The sequence below is a fragment of the Pagrus pagrus genome (assembly GCF_965226575.1).
Source record: "Pagrus pagrus genome assembly, chromosome: 7".
Taxonomy (NCBI): domain Eukaryota; kingdom Metazoa; phylum Chordata; class Actinopteri; order Spariformes; family Sparidae; genus Pagrus; species Pagrus pagrus.
Window position 1 is genome coordinate 10,499,054 of NC_140191.1, and position 24,248 is coordinate 10,523,301.

A 24,248-nucleotide genomic window follows, 5' to 3' on the forward strand; every position below is an offset into this window, starting at 1 on the left:
ATTTGTAACCGCATGCCACCGGCCGCTGCTGTTCTCGTCACGGTCACTTGCTTTTGTATGTGCTTCCCGCATATGTTGTGTCAAATGGCTGAAAATGAAGGAGTGGAGCTCGCTGGAGAAGCAGGTGTTTTCCCCTCATTACTTCCTGACAATACCCCATCTGGTGCCGGGGAGCTGCTGCCACCGCCGACTCCCTGCCAGCCGGGGAACAAACACTCGCAGAGAGGCTGACGGGGGAAAAATGGGCTGGGATGGGAACTGGGGGAATGAGCGGGGCAGATACCATCCTCGCCAAGACAACGCCGTCGAAACTCGTGTCGAGACAGAGCATGAGTGAAGGGAGAGAGCCTGGAGCTGAGACTTTTAAGATTTCACACAGATCCACGAGGCAAGGTCAGACATGAGGCACGAGTTCAAACAATCTTTATGTGGGCCAAGAGTAGAAAGATTAATATTAATGCTAAAAGACCGGTTTGATGTTTCACTCTCTGTTTGAACTCTTCCTGACTGTTTGAGCCAAACTGACCTAAGTGTCTGGAGGATTTGTGACAGATGAGGCCGAGAGAGGGAGAGAGAGAGAGAGAGAGAGGCCAAAGCAGATGTGACACCCATGACATGCTCTCCCTAATCTCACCTGAAGGGGGCGCCAAAGACACAGTTTCCAAAAGATGCCTTCAAGCATGAGGAGCCTTCAAACCCATGTTATAACACTAGATTAGTGGAGGAAGAAAAAAAAAAGAGATGTGGAAAAGAGGAACAATTTTCATAATGGAGCAGCGCTCTCTGACTGGAAAACACAATTATGGGCAAACTGTGGCCACAGCATGAGGGTAAAGTTAAAGAGCCCCTTTAGCGGGGCCTAATAGGCCCTGACTACAGATGAGCAGAAAACACAGGCTCGACCGGGGCATAAGTTTTTGTTCCGGGCCATTACCATCATTGTGAACGGCGATTTAACCGAACACACTCAGGCCCGCTCCCCTTTTCTGCTTGATGACTCCTGTGCACATCGTGGAGACGGAGCAGCTCCCGAGGAAACACCTGAACACTTCCGCTGCACATAATCTCATTTTAAGTGAGTCTGTGTGACCTTTCCCTGCAGTTTTGATCACCAAAGAGACGCATTAAGCATGAATTAATTACCGATGGAAAGATGAGTCCGCCACCTGATCACTGACATCAGTCTGCGTAATCAATTGCCTTAAGAGTACCAATAAATGATCCCAACGTTATTCTGTCTCCAAACATTAAACATCTGTTTCATTTTCGTCTTAATCACTGTGCCGCACATCCTTTTCGGTCCCTGAATGTGAAATAAATTGCTTATTTGCGTCGGCAAATTAATGCTGCTTATCAATCACATTTAGAACCAATTGATTTCAATTAATTGGAAGGTGCAGCCCCGTCGTCCCTCCCCTGCTCTCCTCCTTGCTTTGCCTACTTCTCTCCGAAGCCCTGCCCCTCGCTCCTCATCCGCACACCCCTCCACCTGCTCCGGATCTCTCCAATTGGTCAGACGCGCACACAGGCCCGCCCTTACTGCCAAGCTTTTACAAAAAAAAAAAAAAAAAAAAAAAAAAAAATATTTACAATGTAAAGTAACCAAGAGAAACCGGCCGAGCCGTCATTCTCAGGCATCCAGAGGTGGGAGAAAGTGTGTGTGCGTGTGTGCCAGAGGGAGCGTTACTACTATGTAAAGAGCTGCCGTTACGCACCGGGCGCCTGATACAACACACACTCGCACGCGCGAACGCACACACACACGCTGACATACGGAGACGCTGAAGGCGCTGTCGGCGGAGTGAACCTGCGGGTTCATGTCACTCTGATTTCTCCAAGGAAGAGGAATACCAAGGAAGAGCTCAAGGGGGAATACCAGCGACAGCGATGGCTCTCTCGTCCGTGTGGAAGTACTGCGTCCCGCTCGCCATCATCACAGTCGCCTGCCTGGTGCGCACTGGTAAGGAGTGAATGAGTGTGATGCGAATGAGAGGAGTGCGTTAAGCCGCGTCGGTGTGCTGCCGCTTTACCCGTGCAAGTTTGCCTGAGCTCCGAGAAGAAGCTTAATAACGCATAAGAAAAAAAAAACGCACCGGACCTGTCAGGCTGGGAGCAGAGGGGAAGGTGGAGCTCACGGCGGGACAATAACACGTGCAGATATTCCGGTTTACAACCATCCTGCGGTTCTAATCACCGCTGGGTAATTAGAAGCAAAGCCTTTTTTTTTTTGCGCAAGTCTGTGCTTTCCACTTGGGTATGAGTCATTGTGTTGACCACTTTACGCAGCTGTCACGCTGGAAAGACCCCAAAACAACACGAGATTAAAGCAAAAGTGAAAGGTACAGGCTCGCTGTCACTTTTTTTTTTTTTTTTTTGCCCCACGCAGAATTTTCCTCCCCGTGCTCTGTTGACCCTCGTGCGTCACAGCGTTTTTGATTATTCTCTCCGGACAGAGCGTGTTTGGGATCTATTGTGTCATAGCTGCTGTGTTCAGATGAAGTCCCGGGAGACATTTGTGCACGGAGAGAGCTCCGATTGAATATTCCGGCAGCCACATGAGAGCTCATAACAAATGCCCGCAGTGGACCAGACGTGTCACACACACACACACACACACACACACTAGAGCCAGCAGTGGTGTGTGTTGGCTCCTGCTTTTATATTCTGCAGTAGTGTGAGGGACTGAAAGGACCTTTGAGACCTCACCTTATCAGATACAATAACATCTAACAATCTATTATAAAGCCTTGTGATGGCACCTGCAGCAGTGCCTGCCTGACCTACTGCTGCTGTTACTCCCCCTCACTTGAACATCTCGGTCTGGGATAGTCCTGCACAGCTCCCCTACGGGCACAATGGATTTCATGGTCAATACCCTATAACAAGTGCATCTGCTGCAAAAATAAGGATTTGGATTAGGCTCAGTTATGACTCTGAGCAACTCCAGCCTCGCGGTATTGTGTGCCATCTGCTTGGATGTGCCGAAATCCTCCAGAGACTCATAATAAACCTTATTAGATTCCACCCAAAGCTGCTGTGATTCTTGACTGAGCAGGAATTGTAACCGGGAAGTGCATGCAGATGTGGCTTCACTGATCTGTTTCCTGTGGCTGCTGCCGTGCTCTGTGGGTCTTTGTTTACGTTGTCCTGAGGCGGCGAAAGGGTTAAGTGCTAGGTCGGATATTGTCACAGTGAGACCTGTGCTGTGCCGTGGCGATGATGTCTGTTTTATGAAGGGAGCGCTACGTTGCTCCACAGCTCTGCAGCCATATCTCCCAACTGCACAGTCTTCACAATGGCCTGTGTGTTGGTTCCTTCTGTTGTGTATCTATTTGTATGTCTGCTCCTGTAAGAGTGCAGGCTTGATTTATATGCATACGCGTGTAGGCGTTTTGTATGTCATTCTAACTGGAGTACTGTGTGAGAGGTTTGTGTGTCTGGGCACACATTAAGGAATGTGTTTGTGTGTTGCATGTAAATGTGCTTTATGCCTGTTTGTTTGTGTGTGTGTGTGCGCGCGCGTGTGCGTGCGTGTGTGCTGCTTACCGCGCCGGGTTTTGCCTGAGCTGCAGGCAACCTCTGCTGGGGGCTGCTCACTGATCACTGTCATTAATCTAGCCACTGACAGGGGCCGGGAGAGACAGGGGGCCGGGGGATGGTGGTGGTGGAGGGTTGTTACAGGCAGGGGGTGGATGGAGGAAGGCAGGCGAGAAGGGAGCATAAAAAGATGGTCGGTTTCTTAACACATGCACACACATACTGTGTTAAAAGACTGTCTTTCTGATAACAAATCAGCCAGTCTCGGTCTTTTTTTTCCCCCTCCACAGTGAAAAATGTCAAAACTAATCTGGAAGGAAGTAAAAAAAACAGGTGGGACGAGATGGGGGGTTGGTGGTTGTTATGATGGCAGGAATAGAGATGGACAGATTGATTGGACGCAAAGACGAATGAATGGACATATAGATTGAGAGGGTGCTGTGAAGATGGCGAGGCCGCGAGACTTGGCCCTCCTTAGAGGAGCCAACGACGGAGACAGAGGGATGGAAAGATGGAGAGAGGAAGAAAGGCAGAAAAGAGCGAGGGAGTGAGGAGGAGTGAGAGAAGAAAGGCAGAAAGACTTCACAGTGTGTCTGACGGGCAGGCCTGAGGGACACGCACACACACATACAATCACTCACACACAGTCAGCGCTCAGTGCATGGCTTTGTGGGGGTGGCTGATCCACAGCAGCTGTGGGCCAAACTTCCACCCCACGTACAGTAACAAATGCTGTTAACTCCACCTCTGCTGCTTGCCCACCCGTAATCGCTTCCTCGCTCCCCTCCATCACCTCCATTCCTCCACCTCCTCCCCAAGTCCTCTCCTATGCCTCCATTACCACCTGCCTTATCGCAGTGTGCATTAAATCACCTCCATTTGTTTATTTGAATGTGTGCAATGAGAGCCATCCGTTTGAGCTTGTTCCCCCATCATCTTGTTTGGACCTTGGCTGGGGCTCTGGCGGTTGAAAAACGGCAGCAGTTGGACGTACTTGTGGGAGGAGATTTGAATACCAATTATAGCCGGTATATGTGTGCAAGCGCACACACACACGCAGACAGAGGCCATGCATAAATCAATGTCGCTGTGAGTCACAGAAGGGAGGCCTGGCGTGTAAACACAAACATCAAGGGAAATGCTTTGCACACCGAAACTAAAAATACGGATGCACATGAGCACACACGTAAGTACAGAAACACGCGTGTACACGCACACACACCTAGCCTATGAAGAGCTTACGTAGTACATTACGGTTTGTTTTGAACGTCGGGATAGGAATGCTAATGCAGGAGTTTGTCTGAGCCCGATTGCAGTCCTTGATGCTTGTCAGACGCAGTTTGCATCACGCCAGAGTTAGGATTGCCTTTTTACTTTTCTCCACATTGCGCTGGGCTTGCTATTTCAGCATCTTTCTTTGTTCTCTAATGCGCTGAAAAAGTCGTCACCGTAAGCCAAGGTTTTATCCTTTGATCCAAACCTTAGAGGATGATTCACCCCCAAAATAAAATAAACTCGTCGACAATTTAATTAAAAAAGAGCGAGACCTCCCCTCCTTGCTCTCTGCCCTGCCATCTGCTGGTTCATGGTGTAAATTTGAGCCCGGCACACAATCAGATCTCAGTGTTACATTCTATATTTTCTGTGATACCCTGTCTTTTGTAGGTCTAAATAATTGGACAACCTGAACTTGGCAGACGGTGCTGGAAAGCCCGTCAGTGCGAGAGAAGCTGAAATGAGCCATTTTTTGAAAATACTCTGCCTGCTGCTGTTGTGCACGATCCTGTTTGATCAACTGATGCAGTCTTAAAGGGTCCTGACAGGGTGGCCCACTATCTCAGCAGAGCAACTGCTTCGGCATAAGCTCCATAAACAAATCGGTCGCTTTTTGGGCGAGTCATGACTGAAAGAGTTACGGAGCTTAGTATGGGCTGGTTTTATTCTCCCTCGGGCCTTTATGGGTCCATTACTCAGCAGCAGAAGAAGTTCCGAGGCTCACCGTTTAGTGCAGGTGATGTATTTTACAGTAATTATCTCCTAATCTGCCCCCCAGTCTTCATTGCGATCCATAACTCCTTGTTTTGAACTGCGTTTGCTTCATACAATGATTGCATATCAATGATCCCCTCCAGCGCTATAGAACCGGTCCAGAGATGACTTTGTTTCTACATCAACTGGAATAGAAATAAGGGGAAATAAGACATGAAAACTCTCAGTTTCCACTCCAAGGACACATCATATGACACGAATGTCACATATCCCCTCTCACATCCTGTTTACAGCAGTGTACTTCGGTGTGTTCTGTCCTCATGAGAGGTTCATGTATAAACAGAATACATGAGGCACAATGATTGAAAGGGCCACACAAAGACACCAATTGGTAATTGAAGCCTTATATCTCATTTGACCATTTGTTTAATTGTCCATTAGTGAAACTTTCTGTCAATCTAATCAGGCCAGCGCTAATGTAGAAACACTCTTTATGGCTGCCACCTCATCTCCTTCCCATTACTATTCCCCAGACAGTGCCGCTTGTGATTATCATAATGGTGATCTATGTCGTCCTTATGTGTCGCTCTGCGAGAACAACTGGCGTTTCACCAACTTTGCCGCTGAAGTTTTCTAATGCTGACTCGGATGCCAAGGACGTCTCCTCCATTTGCTGGCATCCAAAGCCTGCCAATCAATCCGGCGCTCTTGACTCCATCCGATCTGATTGGCTCAGTGCAAAAAGCGAAACGCCCTCCCAGGGTGCAGCTTTCCGCGCTGCGACCTGATGTCCCCTGAGCCAGCAGCTTTTCTCCGGCCGCTGACCCCTCTTGATTTGTGTTTGTCTTTGCCATGGGAGTGCGAGATCGGTAAACAGCGATCCTGTCTGCACTGCTTCTTGGCAGTTGCTGTGTATTCTTCTACTGGGGTACAAGGTGTACTTATGTTCGAAGCCAGTCAGAGTTGAATTGCGGTCGAGGGAGAGAGAGGCGATCCCAAGTCTGAAAAGACATTAAAACACTAACGCCATGGGGTGAGCATTCCTCCCTATTGGTGACACAGTTTCCATGACTAAGAGTAAATGTTTATACCGCCCGCTTGGTTCTGGGCTTGTTTAACACCATCCCTCGTTGCTGTGACACCTGTCCTCGCAGCTCCCGCGGGGCGCACCGCTAACTTGGCCAGACAGAGGCCTCCGGTAACGCCGGTAACCAAGGTGATTATCCCCACTCAGGCGCTGCGGCGGTGCCCTCACTTGCTGTGATTGGACGAGAGAGGCTGATTGAGCTGAAAAGGGCAAGTGCCTAAAATTGAAGAGCTGGAAACTGTGTACTCTGCCAGTGCAGAGTCTAACACACACACCCACTTGGAAGACTTGATGTTGAGATAAGACCAGGGAAGGATGGCTGGTAATGAGGTGCTCATTCAGGGGTAAGAAGGATCAGTTAAGGACTTAAACCCAGGTGAAACTGTCAAGGCTGGGCACGGAGGTTGCCAACGAGACCCCATTTCCCTTTACCCCTGGGAGGTCTGTGTGTCCAGTGGACGCTCACTGATGAAGAGTGACCAGGCTTAGCCAGGGCACTGGGGGACTGATGGGGTCAGAGAGGAAGAGTGAAAGAGAGACGGGGAGAGAGGGGGAGATGGCTGGCTGTGCAGTGTATAAAAGAGTGAAGGAAGTGAGCGAGGGGAGGAGGGAAAGCGCCAGGGGCATGCGTCACAGATCAGTGAAGCAGGGAGGAGCGAAGCAGAGGAGAAAGTCAGGCAGAGAGGAGTCCAACAAACAAGTGAATGATTGCAGGATTTCAGCTCTAAAATGGAAGGGTTTAAAAAAAAAAAAAAAAGAAAAAGACAAGGAAGAGCAGGAGAGAGAGAGAGCAACCCCTGCTGCGGCGAATGACGGATTTAGGAGGCTGGGGGGAAAAAAAGTGAGGAAGGAGGGAAGGGTGAGATTAAGAAGGTGGGACCAGTGCAGAAAAGTACAGGGTGCTGGTGTGAGAGGAGGATGAGGGTGAGGAGGAGGAGGAGGAGGAGGAGGAGGAGGAGGAGGAGGAGGGGAGACAGAGAGATGGATGGTGATACACAGAGATAAAGACGGAGAGAGAGCAAGCACTGTGTAGGTGACCACACCAGAGAGACAAGGTGTCATGATCAATGAGGTCACAGCACGCACACACACACCCTCGCACCCACACTCTCACGTGCACACGCACACACACACACACACACACACACACACACAGACAAGCAAACAAGTATTGAAACTGTTTCCCAGCAGCTCATGGCCAGTCCTCCCACTTTCAGAGGAGCTGCACGGTGCTTTGGCTCAGAGAATTAAACACCCACACACGCACAGGGCTATTCATCTGTCTGCCATTTAGAATCCTTCTTCGTATCATCGCCATTAATAGGTTCACTTTGATGAGATTGTCAGATGCTGAAAATTGCCAGTCAAAGCACTGCACTATCTTCTGGGAAATCAGATGGAGATTTTCATAAGGCGGACACAACAATGTTGAAGAGGTCTCAGATGAGTTTTCTATCTTAGAAAACTCTTAAAATGTTTCTCCCACGAGTGGCAAATTCATTTGAGCTGTGACCATGCCTGGCATAGATAACGCGGCGGTGTCACTCGCGGTGATTTCAGTAAAACTCCAGCGAGGACATTTTCTTCTGTTTACGGTGTAATCAGAGCTTATTAGATAGTGTTAACGAATGTTTAACGAACATTTGAAGTGGAGAAAAAAGCGGATGTTGGCTTCAAAGAGAAAGGATTTAGTAAGCAAATGATTGTCACATATCATCTCACACATTCTAGTTAAACGGGTGCGCTTTAAAAACCAAATACTATCACTCAGTGACACACAAGCGATAGCAATGGCTGCCAATAGATCAAACCCAGATTGCCTTGCTCCACTCTGGACAGATGCCAAGTGATTGTTGACACTACGACTACTACTGAAGACAAAAAATCTACTGCGGCTTTTACTGTACTTCCCTGACATATCCCTCCACACTCTCTGCCACTTGTCCCTGTCTGTTTATTCTTTTCTTTATCTATTTCTCAGGCTTAAAACCAGAGCTTCAGTATCAGGAGTATAAGCTTTGATCCACTTCATTAGCAAACCGCAAACAACCATTAATTATGGACAATTAATTAGCAGCACATGAAAACAATCCTGGAGAAGTTGGCCGTTTTCAAAGACCCCCCCAAGTGTGTGTGCTTGTAGGACGAAAATAGTGAGAGAGAGAGAGAGAGAGAGAGAGAGAGAGACAAAAGAAAGGAGAGAAGGGGAATAAGCCTGCGGTCATGCTTAACGTGCTGGGCTGAGATTTACCGCAATGATTTGCCGGCTCTTTTGAGATTCATAAGGTCATCAATTCATGCTCTGCTCTCAGCAGGGCAAAACAAAAGTGAGGCTATGCACTGAAGGAAAGAGAAAAGAAAAGGAGCCCGGCCAAATTGGATTGGTGCTCCGATTGTTTCTGCAGAGATTGTTACAGTTGGCAAGGCCACTTAAAAAGTGGCCAAGCACCAACGACCTTGAGGAAAGCTCTGGCTGATTCTCTCCCAGGATTCATTTTCTCCTGAGCGGCTGAAGGGGCATTTAAGTGCGCGGCTGCCGATTCACCTTATGGCTGTTTCAAGGTACGAACCCTCTCCCCTTGCCTCCTGTAAAGTGCACCAGCAGATTGAAGCGGTGCTTTGACTCTTGTCCATAGATGTGATCCTATCTCCGTGTCCATCTGTTTGGAGAGTAATGTTATCATGGACTGCAGAAGGACCGTGTCTTTCCTTTCTGGCCTTCACAGCAAAGGAATGGAACAGACGTTCAGTTTGTGATACTGAATGAGTTTGACAGAGGCCCTGGGCATTGGGCGCAGTTGCGGAGAAACGGTGCTTCATAGCAACTACCACCCGCTAGGCCGTACTGGTTAACTGAGCTGAGAAGCAGCTTGTGGAGGCCAGTGGGGTTCTGTGGTTGGTACCAAAGTCATTTTTAGCTTTTGTGGACTTTGTGGCCATGAACAGCAAGTGCTTTTTGTGTCTGCAATACAGATCTTATAGTGTGGTGAGCCGCACAGTACACACAGCACGACACTGTCGCCTGTTGACTGCATATACAGTATCATACTTTATTGCGAGAGAAACTAATAAAAGAAAGCTGTGGGGGAATGTGCTTTCATTCTTGATTATTTTTCCTCTTCCCAAGGGCCAAGATGGCTGCCATCTGTCCTCCACTTTATCACAGCAACTCCATCCGTTGTTTAAGTCACCAAGCTTCCAGTGTGTTGTATGTGTGATGCTTAAATATATGCTTTTCCAATCATTTAAAATTACAAAATGCATTTGGATTTCAGGTTTAACATCAAAATGTATCATGAGTGTCCCTTCCCAGATTTAGCAGTTTAACATCAGAAAAATGATGGACTAATGCTTTATTGAGGCTTAAAATAAAAAATGGGTTGACGTCAAAACATTTAGAAGTAGCCTATAAAATTGCTAAGATGGGTCGCCAAATATACTTGGACGGCCATTCATATACCTGGGCAGACCGCCTAAGTAAAGCATATGTGTGGGAAACACTGTAAAGACAACCTCTAATGAATTTTAAGAAGTGTGGATGTTCATATTATGACGTCCAGCAGCCGTTGGGTTTTGGTTGTGTTCTGTGTCAGACGTCTCTTGGTTGACGTTGAATCTTGGTTACTGAACATTTTGACTTTAAACCAAACAAATCTCAATGTCGCATGTCATCAGTATTCAATCTGAACTTGATGTTGGCATTAGACCTACATTGGTGACCAGCTGATTTTATTCAGACATCATGATCACAAGCGCTTTATGAGTCTTCTATGACATTGGAGTAAACTTCATTTGCATGGGTCTGTGGTTATGTCAAGTTGCTGTGAAGCAGAAACTCTTTGTTTTATGCTTTGTAAAGAAGGAAACTGAGCTTGCCAACAAATATGAAAGCATGACAGTCTGAGGGAAGTTAGTTAATTTCTCGATGGCAGGAATCGGATCCAGTGACATAACGGCCCATATCCCGTTATTGTGTCACCGCTGGTTAGATAATGTTGCCAAAAGTTGAACAAAGCATGATTTGACTTTTTAGACTTATTTGTTGGTTACATTTTACTTTGGATCAAGTTTCTTCAGCGAAGATAAAAGATTTTTAAAACTTAAACAGCAGAGAAAGACTAATGTCAACCCATTAAGTCAACCTATTAGAAAACAGCTCACTTTCTCCGGGTAGACAACACTATGTGTTGTGCTGAGTATAAATACTGAAATAACATCATGGTACTGAGATTAAACTTAATTACGCTGACTTTCTACTCATTATTTCATCATTAAGTTGGATAAAGGTCGCACTTATTAATGCAAACTTATTGAAAAATACCATTTATATTCATGCTGAGGCATCTCAGTGAGTTGTCGTTTCGAGGACATTAATTAATTCTGCTCTGCTTTGGTGGCATGAGTCTGGGAAGTTACACATCAACAAAACAATTTGCTTCAAGAAAGCAAACCATCAATGGCTTTTAAGTACAAATTCACAAACCTAGAATCTCAATTAGATTCACAGTCAAGAGTCAATATAATTATATCAACATCATACTTATCATTACTTATTTATACAGACTTTTCTTCGGCTTCAAAAGTAATTCACTCAAATCCATGACGGCTTGGTGGGGAGGGGGGGTCAAATTTAGTTTTGTGACAGCCCTACTTGTATATGCAATTATAGCTGATGCTTATTTACCGTGGAGATGGATTTGAGTTGTGCTGTGGGGAAAGCGATTTATGAGCTTATGAGGAAAATTAAAAACAAACATAAACCATAGGTAATTAAAAAGCAGGTTGATCCCGAATGATGACTGATGTACAAATCTCTGGCCGTGTTACAGACGTGAGCACAAATCTGTGGCAGAGCAGACAGGCAGGATGGCAGGTTGGCAGGTTGGCTTGCACGCACACACACACACGCGCGTACACAGATTTTGCATATGCATGCACACAAATATTACACTGCACTCCGGAGACTGTAGAGACCTTTCCAAACTTATTTACTGCAGCGTGTTGTGTCCTGATGCTCCCTGCTTTTTAAATGCCATGTTCCCTCTCCGGCATCCTTTTTATGAGCCTCCCCAGGATATTGTATATAAATAGAAGGACACACCTGGCGATTGTGTTTTAAGTACACAAACATACTCACCAATTCACCTTGACATGTGTTCAGGTTTTTTTTTATATCACTGTAGCACCCTTTTTCCTGCCTTTTGTTCTCAAACAAAAACCTGTTTTCACTCTTGATCGCTGCACTGGCTCTCCTCTCCCTGCCTTTTTATGCCTTGTTCTCATTTTCCCCCATCTGTCTTTCTCTCCCTCAGCCCCTCCCTCCTCTCTGATCCCTCACTCCCAATTCTCCCGCAGTGTGTAGCCGGTTCAAGGGCCTTAGCAGTGTCTTAGTGTCTTTTTGTCTGTACTCGCCATGATCACTCAAAAGCTTTTTTATCCCTCCCATCGCTCCCTGTGTGCCTGTCTTTCTAGTCTAACCTTGTTGGTACTTAAATGCCCATGCACATGCACGCAACCCTCCGCTCGTGTGCTCCAGGTGCGTGTGTCCGCATGAATCTGCTCCAACTGTTACCGAGAGTTTGCAATGGTGAGGGGGAGACTGTGATAGTTGGAAAGCACATTTTTGGTGAAAGGGAGGGGGAACTTTGCCAGGATTGCTTGCTGATGGATATTTTGGCTAACTGTCTCTCCTGCCTCCCTGCTGCTCGCACCCCTATCCCGCCTCCTCTTCCCTATCTAACTCTCAAACCGTAGCCGCAGGCTGTGGGGTTGCCAGGGCCAGGTGTGGAGAGGTAGACAGTGGAGAAGAAGGGAGAGGAGGAGAAAGGAGAGAGGCAGGATTGACAGGGCCCAGGTGGCCAGCTTCGACGCCTGTGCTTCTACCTTCCCCTGCTCATTTGCATAGACAAAATGGTTTTTCCCTCTCTCTGCCTCTTTATTTTCCTCACTCTCTTCCATTTACACACGCCGCATCGATTCATTTCCAATATTATTTTTGCTTTTCTCGCCGCCTCTTCTCCCGTCGCCGCTCTTGTTTCTCAGAATAAGTTCCACTTTCACTTCTTCCCTTTCTTTTAACTTTCTGTTTTCTTTTTATAGTCAATTGACTTGACTTGATTTTTTTTTTTTTTTTCATTTTACCATACCTCCAGATTTACCTTCTCTCCCCATCTCTCTTGCTCTGGGCTTGCTGAACTGTGCATTTTACTTACATGCTGCTCTGCAATATTCTGGAGATGGAGGCTTATTTTCATTGTACGTGCACTTCAGAGACTGTACAGTCCCCCCAACCATCTTCATTCATCTCCCACCCACCTTTTCTTGCTCCCATGACTGTTTTTAACTAACCCCATATCCTCTCTCTCTCTTCCCTTTTCCTCCCTCACTCCTTTTATTTCTCCTGAAGCTTGTGCATAACTTTGTGTTCCTATTATCCCGAGCAAAGCAGAGTTTAGCTCCTTCATATTTAATTCCTTCATCTACTTTGTACCAAACTCTTGTGATCACTCGCACACAAACACACACACATACACATACAGATTTCATCGCTCTCCTCCTCTTTACTTTTTCCATTTCTCTTCCTCAACCTCCATGGTGCTTTATCTCACTTATCCATTATATATATCATGATTCACCTCCACTTGGCCTGTGCAGGGCGTATTGGCCATTTTTACAGTTGTGTGTGCTGCTGTGTAGGTGTGTGTTTGATAGAGGCTGAATAGTATTCTGCTCACATACGCAGGCACATACACATGCGTCGTTGTCTGGCGTTTTTGTCATGCCACACACACTCCTGACCGGCTCAGCCTGAGTCTGAGCATAAATTGTGCATAAGCAAACATGTGCTTGTGCACAAATATATGTTTTAAATGGCTTGGGGACTTTTTTAAAATTCCATACACACACTTTGCTCTTAGAGATATACCAGGTTAGCCATATAGAAGCCCATATATAAACTTCCACATAAATAAACATTTAACACTGTTTGTCTGATGGCCATTTGATTTGGGCCGATCACACATACACATAAACAGACACACACACGCAAGCACGCAAGAAAACAGCCATCAGGTTGCCTCAGAATTGCTGAATTGAGTTATGTAGCCTGTCAGTCAACTCCCACACATACACACACACCCCTGACAGATCCCTTCCACGCGCGCATCAGCCCGTCTGACGGTGCATATTTCGCATGGGGAAGGGACTCAATTACGGCGAAGGTGAAAGAAGCAATAAACACGGCGCAGATACAGTGAGGCTCGCTCAGCAGCACTGCAGTCAATCACAGAGCCAGGTAGGTAGCCGCTGCCGCTTTGCTCATCCAGTTGTGAAGTGCCGGGAATGGCCAGGGTTGGAGGATGTAGAGAGCGAGCGCGGGAGGGAGGGAGGGAGGGAGGAGGGTGTAGGGGAGCAAAACTCTGCCATCCAGCCCTCCCGAAAATTATGTGGCTGTAACCAACTTACATGGACCTGCCACTGAGAGGACAGAGAGGTTGGGGTGGATGGAGGGAGGAAGGCAGCGGGAGATGATAACAGCTCACCTTCATTTCAGCGCTCAGCATACACACATAGTTATATCCTGTGTATACAAAATCACACACACACACACACACACACACACACACACACACACACACTTGACCATCTCTGGCACTGTAGCATAGCTACATGATTTGGTCACCCACCCACACTGGAGGACCAACAGCACAATCACACAAAATAATGCATCATTTGGTCAGAATGCATCTGTTCTTGTTCTGTCCTTTTGCCTCTGTGTGTGTGGGTTTGTTTGTGTGAGGCTGATATAACAAACACTTTGCCTGTTATATCTGTTGTTGCTGCCATTGTTAATGGAATAGAGTCTGGTCACGAAGCACATGCGACTGCTAACCGCCTCGAGATCTGCCATTAAACAAATCAAGTCTATACACGTTTTTTTTTTCAGGGCAGATACCGATTATTAATAATCAAAGCGACCTATAACTGATGTATATTTGCAGTAAATATGTAAATCTTAGTTACATTCCATCACTGGTTATTTAACACTAACTCCAATTTACTCAAGTTTTGTAATTAAGTATAATTTTGATGTACTATACTTGAGTATTTCCATTTTCTGATGCTTTATACTTCTGTTTATTCCATAACTGTATTTACTTTGCAGATTGAGATTATTCAGTGTTGATAGGCTATTAGTCGTGATGTGTAACCAATCATATAGTGCCGTGGGTGGGACATTCAGTGAAACCAGAGTGGTAACTACAGAGAGAAAAAGAAAGCTGCATCAGAGCAAAGTATTGCATTTTTAAGTTAATTTGCAATCTGACACAAAGAGCCAGTAATCGAGTATCCCTACAGCGAACAACGGTTATAACTTTGTGACCCTGACGTTTTCACCTTTATAGATGGGTAGAGCATTTCACCTTTAACCAACTCTTTGTCTGTTAAGCTGAATGAAGGATAATTCTGGTTTATCGCAACTCTGATCTTACCTTCGTCATCTTGTCCATCATTTCCATGACAACACTGTGCTTACCAGGTTAATTGCTGAGATCCTGGAACAGGGCGACCTCACAAAAAGTCTAATGCGGCAAAAAATAAGAGCAGTCAGATGATCACACAGTTTTTAAACCAACTCCCAGGTCGGCCAAACTTAATTAAAATTACTGCTGACTGTCCTTTGTAAACATCCATTACAGTTTACAGACAGGCTTAATGCATCAACTTTGACCCATTGTACTTACCATAATTGTACATGCACACAGTCGTTTTAACTTCAAATGAAGTCACTTAGATCATCTCTCTCATCTGTTGGCTCTCTTGCCACCTGTCTGACCATCTGACCTCTCATGCTTCTTCCTTTAGTGAATAAAATGAATAAAATGTTATCTGAACTGATAAAAAATGATGGCCAAAGCTACAAAAATAAGACCCACGTTGTAATAAACTGGAATCATCCTTCTGGTGCCGGTCCTCGGTTGCAGATTTCACTGAGCTTGGACGCAAATGTGTTAGCGGTTCTGATATTTGGCAGCCTTGGGCACAAACTGACAGTCAGTGGGTTACACCTGCCAGGCTTACCAAAAAATAATTAAAATAAAAAAAAAAAGGGCTAGACAGCTGACAAAATTCTGCTCCATCTCTGCTGTAACAAGTAACCTGTATCTGGGGCACAGATGGTGTGTGTCAGAGAACGTACATAACCTCTGCGGATATTCAAATCCTGCAGGTACGATGAATTACTTGGGGTCTATTCAAGTAAATCACTTAAAATGTGACTGTATGATCCAAAGAAAACACAATCTGTCAATGGATCTAACAGACTTTCACATACTTGTGGTCGGTGAATGTTCTGCCATACACTCGCCCACACACACACGTACACACACACACGGTTCTGAAGTTTCCTTCATGCTCGGATGTGCCAACAGATGGAGTCCTGTAAATACATATACTCTACCTACAAGCGACGCAAATGTGGGTAGATGATTGAGGACTTAGGTGAACTCTCACACGCATCCCACTGTTGCAGTTTAGTAGTTGCATTAACAGTATTGCACGCAGCCAGTCTTGATAACTACAGCAGAGGTAGGGAGAGGAAGCGACTGCCTACTGAGAATCTAATAGTTCCAGCAGCTCTCTCACTCACCTCAGCTACCTTTCCCGATCCTATCTGTCTCCCTCCATCTTTTATTCATTCCAGTTCCCCTCAGCACATCCGTATTTCTCTTTGCCTCCTCCTCTGTCTCCCTCCCGCTCCACCTTGTCCGCCTCTGAATTTACCACCAAGGCTTTCCTTTTGGCAGTTCCTCCTCCTTCTCTTCTCCCTCTGTGTCTTTCTCCTCTTGGCCCTACCGCTCTCTCCGTCATAGTCTCTTTTGCTCGGTCTCGGATATGAAATTCCTTTCTTTTGTGCTTGGCCCACCTCTGCTCCCCTCTTTCTGTCTCTCACTCGGCACCTTCTTTGAGAAGTTTGAGTTGGCAGAGAGTTATGGAGGAAAAGCCCGGAGGTGAGGTGAGGGACGGAAAATGATGTTGGGAAGGTCAGGCGAGCCGCCGCGGAGAGACCCGTATTGTAAAGACCATCGCAAACACACGTCCGCCAGCTTTAGATTAATCTCATTAATTGCTCGGGCAAAACTCAGGGGTTGTGACACTCTTGTTATTGCTTTGTGTTATTAATAAAAAGAGTTACGGAATGAAAGGGCTGGAATCAATAAGCGGCCTTTAAGGGAAATTAAACGAGGAGAGAAGGGGACAGGCCATGGACACAAACTTGGTGCAGCTCGGACATTGTTATTAGTTGCTGCTGCCCTTTAATGAGGGTTATTTAACGGGCCAGAAAACACACAGCAGCAGGCAAAGTGAATGCTGATGTGCATCTGCAAGCAGAAACCAAAGTCTGACAAAACTGCCTTTATGCTAAACTGAAAACAATGGGAGTGAAATATGAAGGTGCCGGAAGAAGCAAAGGACTCGTCCAAAATCCCTCCGGGCGGCTCACCCTTAAATCCCCCCACATTCACTCTCGCTTGTGTTTCTCGTTTGTTCCACTTTTATCCTCATTTACCTCTCTGTGCTCCGGGTCTTTCTCTCTCTTCCTCCTTCTCTCCCCTTTTCCCACAGCGCCTTTCTTTTATGGGAAATGTATTCATTATAGGACAATAAAGGTCTGATTGAAAAGAGTGGACTCGGCTTTCAGAGCGGCGCGTTTAAAAGCAGGACATGAGGCGGAGAGAGAGAGAGTATGTGATGACATTACACACCTGATGTCTTCACTCAAAGGTGATGCTGATTTTTTTTCCCCCACCCCGCTGCTTACTCATCTGCGTTGTATCAGAGCTCCTGTGATAGACCAACGCTTTTTTACACTATTAAAGTTGAAGAGAGTTCGAGGAAATCGGCAGCCTGAAGCGCACATATAGCACTATTCATAGACTGGTACGACTGCAACAGCCATTTCAGAGCCGCTTTACGGATGCCATATTTACATTAAACAATTGTCTGGATCCATGTGCGACACTCTTTCAATTATGGGATGTGTCTCTCCTGTGTAAACACAGCACAGCGGTGTAATGTAATTCACTGTAATAAAGACGTCTCAAGGGTGGATGACAGAGATGGATTGAGCAACGTTGTCACAGAACCTCATCTGCATGGTGTTAGTTCAGCCTGGGTTATCACTCCCAACTTTTCTTCCATTTTTTGCTCCCTGGCTCTTATTTTCTCCTCTACTACTAAAACGACGAGAGGGAGATTTTGGATATATTTGTAATGTTAATGGCAAACCTTTACCTACACACCGAGGAACGTGTGCTCTGGTAACATGTCTCCTATGTATAGGATGTATACCTCCTATGTAACACACACATTGATATTATCCACATTTATCTGTGATCAAAAGTGTTCTAGCAAGTGTAGCCTTCAGGCCTTTTGTAGCATCAGACCGACACATGTAAAGTATGATTTGCATAACCACAATGGATTTGCAGGTAAGAGACCTTTGCTTTAATATTGAACAGCAGCTACAGCGATGGCTGGTAATGGTTTCACCATGTGAGTCTGTGTGTGTGAGTCATCATGGCGGGAACGACCACAAAAGCGGTGTTTACCTGTCTGTCTGTCTGTGGACACATTTTGTCTACGTGATAGCATCACAACGGATGCGGTCAGGAAACTTGACAGGTGTGTAGTAGGGCTGAGTAATGTATACGATATACATCGTTATCGTAATATGAGACTATCATCTTAGATTTTGGATATTGTTATATTGTGTTGTCTTTTCCTGGTTTTAAAGGCTGTATTACAGTAAAGTGATGTCATTTTCTGAACTTACCAGACTTTTTCTAATGCTTGTATTTATCCACTTTGTCATTATGTCCACATCCACTTGATATTTGATTTTGTCACACAGTTCTAACATCTATCGAGAGCCAGGTATATATATCGTAAATATCTCCATATGGCCTTAAAAATACTGTGATATTATTAGGACGACAAGCCCCTTGTGTGAAGTTGAGATTAAACTTGCCGAGTTTAAAGACTGGCCCCCCACTTTACGCCCCTGGCCCACATTGGTGGTTCTGGAGATGCATATTGTAGCAGGAACTACCACTGAAGCGATTTTTAGGACTTTAGGACAGATTTTGTGATAGCATCACAATCGTGCAAGATGCAGTCACAAAACTTCACAGGTGCATAATTGGGATTAAAGGTGCATATTGAGGAAAAAAATCTAGTTAGAAGATGGGTGTGGTGTCACATATGAATGGAGTGATGTCTTCTGACTAGTGCTAGGTAGGACAGGAACACGTCGGGGACGTCATGGCTGGTAAGATCTCTAGTAGTGCAACAATATTATTTTAGTGACTTACACATGTAATATTGCCTCTGCACAGAAAGGACTTGTGCACCTGTGTACAACCATTCCAAAATATACTGACTGGGTTGTATACGTATTTATGCACTGCTGAAAGACACATCACTCCTGAAAGAAAATTAAAGTAGAGGTTTTGTTGTGCTTCATTTTTTTCTCTCTCTGAAAAGATGCCAAATGCAGTGACATCATCACTGGCCTCCCTGAGCCACCATTAATAATTTGTAAAAACGACTTTAACTGGCAGACACTTTTATTACATTCTGGCACAGAAAAGCTCAGTGGCATTTGATTGGAAAACAGTCCAGAAGTGAAACAATACAAACTCTGCACTACACTGCACTACCCAGCCAGCAGAAGAAGAAAATACCCATCCTATACAAACCAGTGCAACGATAAAAACAAAACAACTTAATGCTGTAAAAGTAAATAGTTTAGTGATGGGGACAGATTGGTTGGTGTCGTAGACGATAAAGATATTTCAGCTTTAGTTTAATTAAAAACAAAAAAAAAAACCTTTGTGGTGTCTTTGTTTCCCAACACCCAGTGCAGAGAGTTATTCTTACAGTTAAGAAAGATTGTCGTCATATAGCACCAAAAGCAGACACCTGGTGTAAACGCCTGTCATGAAGAATAGTCTAACCTCAGGCTTAATAAAGGAATTTGTCAAGCACACCTGAGAGCATCTCACCAAGCTTAGATCCCTAAGTGGGAGCTCAGGCTGTCCATTTTTCACACAGTCTATTGAGCAGAAGCATTGCAAAGTGCTGTCAGCACAAATGAATCTAGCCTGCAGGTGTTTACAGGTGTAGACGTGTGGTGGCGATGCTTCGGGGGGGCCAGATGATTCACAACTGGAAGTCTGCGAACACACACAAAAGCAGAAATATGCATATGAAAACTCTCTGCCAGAAATATTAACTCCTGTGTATGCATTGTTATGCCAAATTCATCTCAAGTCTGTGTAAAATTATGCGCAAGGGCACGCACACGCAATGCCTGTTCGCACAATTATCCAATAATGGATGTCAACAAATCCCTGTTTGACCTTTTTTGGACATCCACCAGACTTGTTTTGTCCTTAATCTGGTATTGGCAACATCTTCTGACAGCTCCACAGCAGTCGTTTTGGTACAGTAATTACACACTGATGTGTTGTGAGCCTATGAGCTCATTCATGGCACATGCGTATCTTATATTCATGCATGTTTTCTCACATTATAGCACAATTAAGTAAACAACTGTGTGTTAACATGTTGAACGTAAATAAAATCACCCTACAGGATGCAGGATGCAAACGCACTCATCTATGACTGGTATGTGAAGCTACGTTGAGAATCTGTTGAGACCGACAGCATGATGTGCTGGAAAGATTAAGGCTCTAAATAAAATGTCGCCCAAAGCCCCAAATTTCCTCTTTGATGTTATCTTTCTCTTTGCCACATTGCTATTTCACACTCAGCTGTACACACGAAATGTGCCACAAATGTGTCACAGATGGGGAAGAAAGAGAGGGAGCTTTGAGAGAGAGAGAGGTTTGAATTCAGCGTCTGTCCTCACCTCTGCACAGTTGACCAGTCACTGATGGATGTGCGTGTGAATGCTAGATTTTTAGGTTTCTGGAAAGTTGAAGAAGTAAAGTTGAAAGATCTTAGTTTTATTGATGTCATGTGTCTGTTTTTATACCTGTGGACACGTTTGTGTTTGTATTCTCCTGGGTGACACCGGAGACAATTTTCATGCTCTGGCTGGACAATAACTTTATTCTATTCAGTTCTAAGTTATAGAAATGGTCACTTTCTGAGGTACTTGTACTTTACTCAAGTATTTCCATTTTCCAGGGGTGGAAGAAACTAATTACATCTACTCAAAAGTCATTTTTTAGGGTACTTTTATGAGTATTTTTAAAGTCTGTAATTTTCCCTGTACTTCAATATGCATCACACCATGTAATCTACTCAGTTACTTTTAAAATCATGATTGAGTGCTGAATACATTTTGAATTAATATCCAAACCTGCACTTTATACGTCTGCTCCAGTACATTTTGGAGGCAATTTTTTTTACTTTTTACCCACTTCATTTATTTCCAAATCTTTAGTGACTTGATGCTTTGAAGATTGCATGCTGCATCAGAGCCAAAGCAGTGCATTTTAATTTTTGCATGAATTTATTTTATCAGCAATCAGATTTAAAAACCCCACTGACTCTGATAATTGGAAAATGGTGAATATCAGATCCAATAATCAGTCAGGTGGGTAATTGGCCGACCCATAGTGTACATGTATACGTATTCTACATGTAAATATATGTATAACTTACTTTTACTTTTGCTTTCCTACTTAAGCACATTTATCACCAGAAAATACTTTTGAATCTTAAAGCTACTAGTAAGATAGTAATACTGATGCTTTTGGGATTACGGGTCGGGTCGGCCCCCACCTGAAAGCTTCTGTATGTGACGTGTTGGGAGACTCAAAAATAAATAAATAAATAAATAAATCTTACTAACAGGAAGTGCATTTGTTACTTTTAAGACTTTTACTTAGGTACTGTCATATGGGTGAATTTCACTTTTACTAAAGTAATACTTTAAGGCTTTTCTCAGGGGAAGATAAGGTCCCAGAGCACTGTTTGAAGCTAGAAAAGGTGGCAGCGTCCACCAAATATAATCAAAGTACAGCAGTATGAAATTGTGTTGTGCTTTGTTTGTTTATATAGATTATTCAGCCATGAAAACAAGTTTATTTAATTTGTTTAGCCATAAACAAAGCCATAGACCTCTCTCCTCTGATTAAAATGTCTTCCCCAAAATGGCATAGTGCGCCTCTAACATGATATCTGTACTTTTACTCAAGTATGACTTTTGGGCACCTAAAAAACTGACTTTACCTACAATACATTGCTGGTTGGATACATCATTTATTTATTTATTCTATTTTGTAGTAAAACTCTTAATCTGAAAGGTAACACCTGCAGTAACTAGAGCTTTTGAGTCAATAAAGTGGAGTAGAAAGTACAATATTTCCTTCTGAAATGTGGTGGAGTAGACATTTCATTTTGAGTACCTCAAAATTTTGCTTCAGGCTTAATTCACATTGGATCCAGCAATGTGGCAGGTTTTCCCATTCATTTTAATGAGGGTAGTCTGTTTTGCGGCGGTTGCTGCCGCAGGGGGTCCCGCAGAAAAACGCAGCCGGATGCGGCGTAAAAGTTGATGCCGACTTTTGGAGAAACGCAGCCCGACGTCACGATCCGGTGGCCAATAACATAAGCTGGCTATCAGACTATGACTGAGGCCACAGTGGAGTGTAACGTCTGTATTTGTCTTGTGTATTCACTCAATTTGGCTTTGTGCACCGGTTTAAAACACATTCGTGGATGCTGACGATCTCCGTAGGACCGGCATGCTTAACCTACTGTGGCAGAGGCCTGACTGGAGACAATAAACAGAGTAGAACGGGTCAGTAACAGATCATGTTATTTAGCATTGTTAAATGCTACAGAGGGAACACAACGGACATTTCTCTGTATAGCGTTAATTTCACTTTCACTTCGGTTTGGTCTTGTGCCCCAGTTTAAAACGCACAGTAATGATCTGCCTCATTGTGGTTGTTTACTGTTATTTTTAGTCCGTCGACGAGGACAAACTATCACTAGTGGGACCAGCATGCCAGTAGCACAACAACATAGCAGCTTCGTTTTTCGGCACACTGATCAGCGGGGGTCCCAACATGTCACACACACGGACCATGGAGTGACTCCCACACCGCCGCAGCACCCTAAGGCGCTTCGCCGCAACGCCTGATTTGGCGTAAATGCAGCCTTGGTGCAGTGCTCGAGTAAACGTACTGAGTTACTCTCTAGCACTGATAGAGATCCACTCACATACAGTGCATCCACACAAACACTTAATTATCACTTACTTTTCTTAGTGAAGTAGAGACTAATCAATATGGATCTCAGTCTGCAAAGATTTACCTCAGCTTGGTAGAAATTACTGGTTTATGTGAAGCTGAAAATCATCAGTTTATCAGCCGAAAGTGTTAAGACACCAGCATCCAGCTTTATACGCCACCTCACACACCCAACACAAAGGGAGAAGGAGTGTGAATTCCTCGCTATAAATCAGAAGGCAGATATTTTTGCCTGTACATCTTTACTTTTGCTCTTTCAATTGAGTGTATTAATGTGCTTCAAGAGATACGTATGTGTGTGGGTGAGCGTGTGTGGGTATTATCTGCGGGAGCGTGCTTTGACTTGTGTTTGTTGCCGCTTCTGTTTTGAAAGAGTACAAAGAGCCCGCGGTGGGAGTGAAAGCTCAGCCTCTAGTGCTATAGGCCTCCGATGAAGAGATTAGCTGGGGAAGCTGTGAAATAAAGAGTGTTAATTAAAAGCAGAGAGTGGAGGTGTGGGAAAATCAGGTAAGAGAGATAACATGGAGTCAGAGAGCTGAATAAAAAATTATTTACCTGCCCACACACACACATACGCACACAGAAAAAAACCATTTTAACCTAAGAAGATAGAGGTTGAGGAATAAAATGAGCAAGTTAGTGATGTGGAAAGTGTGCAAAAAAGGGAGCATCGCTGAGTAGGAGGCAATGGGAATAAGGGATTAATTGAATCTGATCTTAATCCTGCTGCTTGTTGTGTATGTTTTCCACTTAGATTGAAAGGGTGTTGCGGTGTATGCGTTCTTGTGCATGCTCCAGGAGGTCAAATAAGGCAAAGTGAAAGTTAAAAAAGTGAAAGTCATCAGGGCTGTGATGACAGATTAAATAGAGGAAGAGAACTGTCTGCCTCACTTCCTTTCTTCATGTTTGAAGCCGAGCAAATGGAGAAGGAGATAACATTTCAGAGTCAAGCACCCGAAATGATTACGGTTTCTAACCACAACATAATTACAGAGAGGAATAATGTTTACGTGTCTGAAAGGGAGAAAGGGAGACGGGGCAAGGGGTGAGGTGAAGGGAGAGGGAGAATGAAGGAGGCAGAATGTCGGCACGTAAAGACTGTTTTACAAAGTTCGGAGTTATGGAGGGGTGGGAGCGATGCTGGGGAAAGTTGTCGAGGTGGAAAGGGCAGTAAGGGAGAAAGCATGAAAAGAGAGAGAGAGGAGGCGAGCAAAAGGGATTAATCGAAACGGATTTTAATCCCGCCGGTGATATTAGGGAGAGCTATATTTGGGGGTTGCCAGGGGGCGGGAACTTAGATAGAGGGGGAGAAAGAGAGAGGGAGAGAGTGGAGGGAGGGGGGG

The 24,248-nt window shown here is 44.8% G+C and overlaps 1 protein-coding gene across 1 annotated transcript in view; it reads left to right on the plus strand.

Moving 5' to 3' along the window:
* The first annotated feature begins 1,591 nt into the window (after positions 1-1,591).
* cadm4 (cell adhesion molecule 4) overlaps positions 1,592-24,248 on the plus strand; it is a 166,446-nt gene continuing 143,789 nt past the window's right edge. Inside the window, exon 1 of the mRNA XM_084358678.1 lies at positions 1,592-1,960. Coding sequence (XP_084214804.1) covers positions 1,888-1,960 — 73 coding nt within the window. The 5' untranslated portion in view covers positions 1,592-1,887. The remainder of the gene's footprint in view (positions 1,961-24,248) is intronic.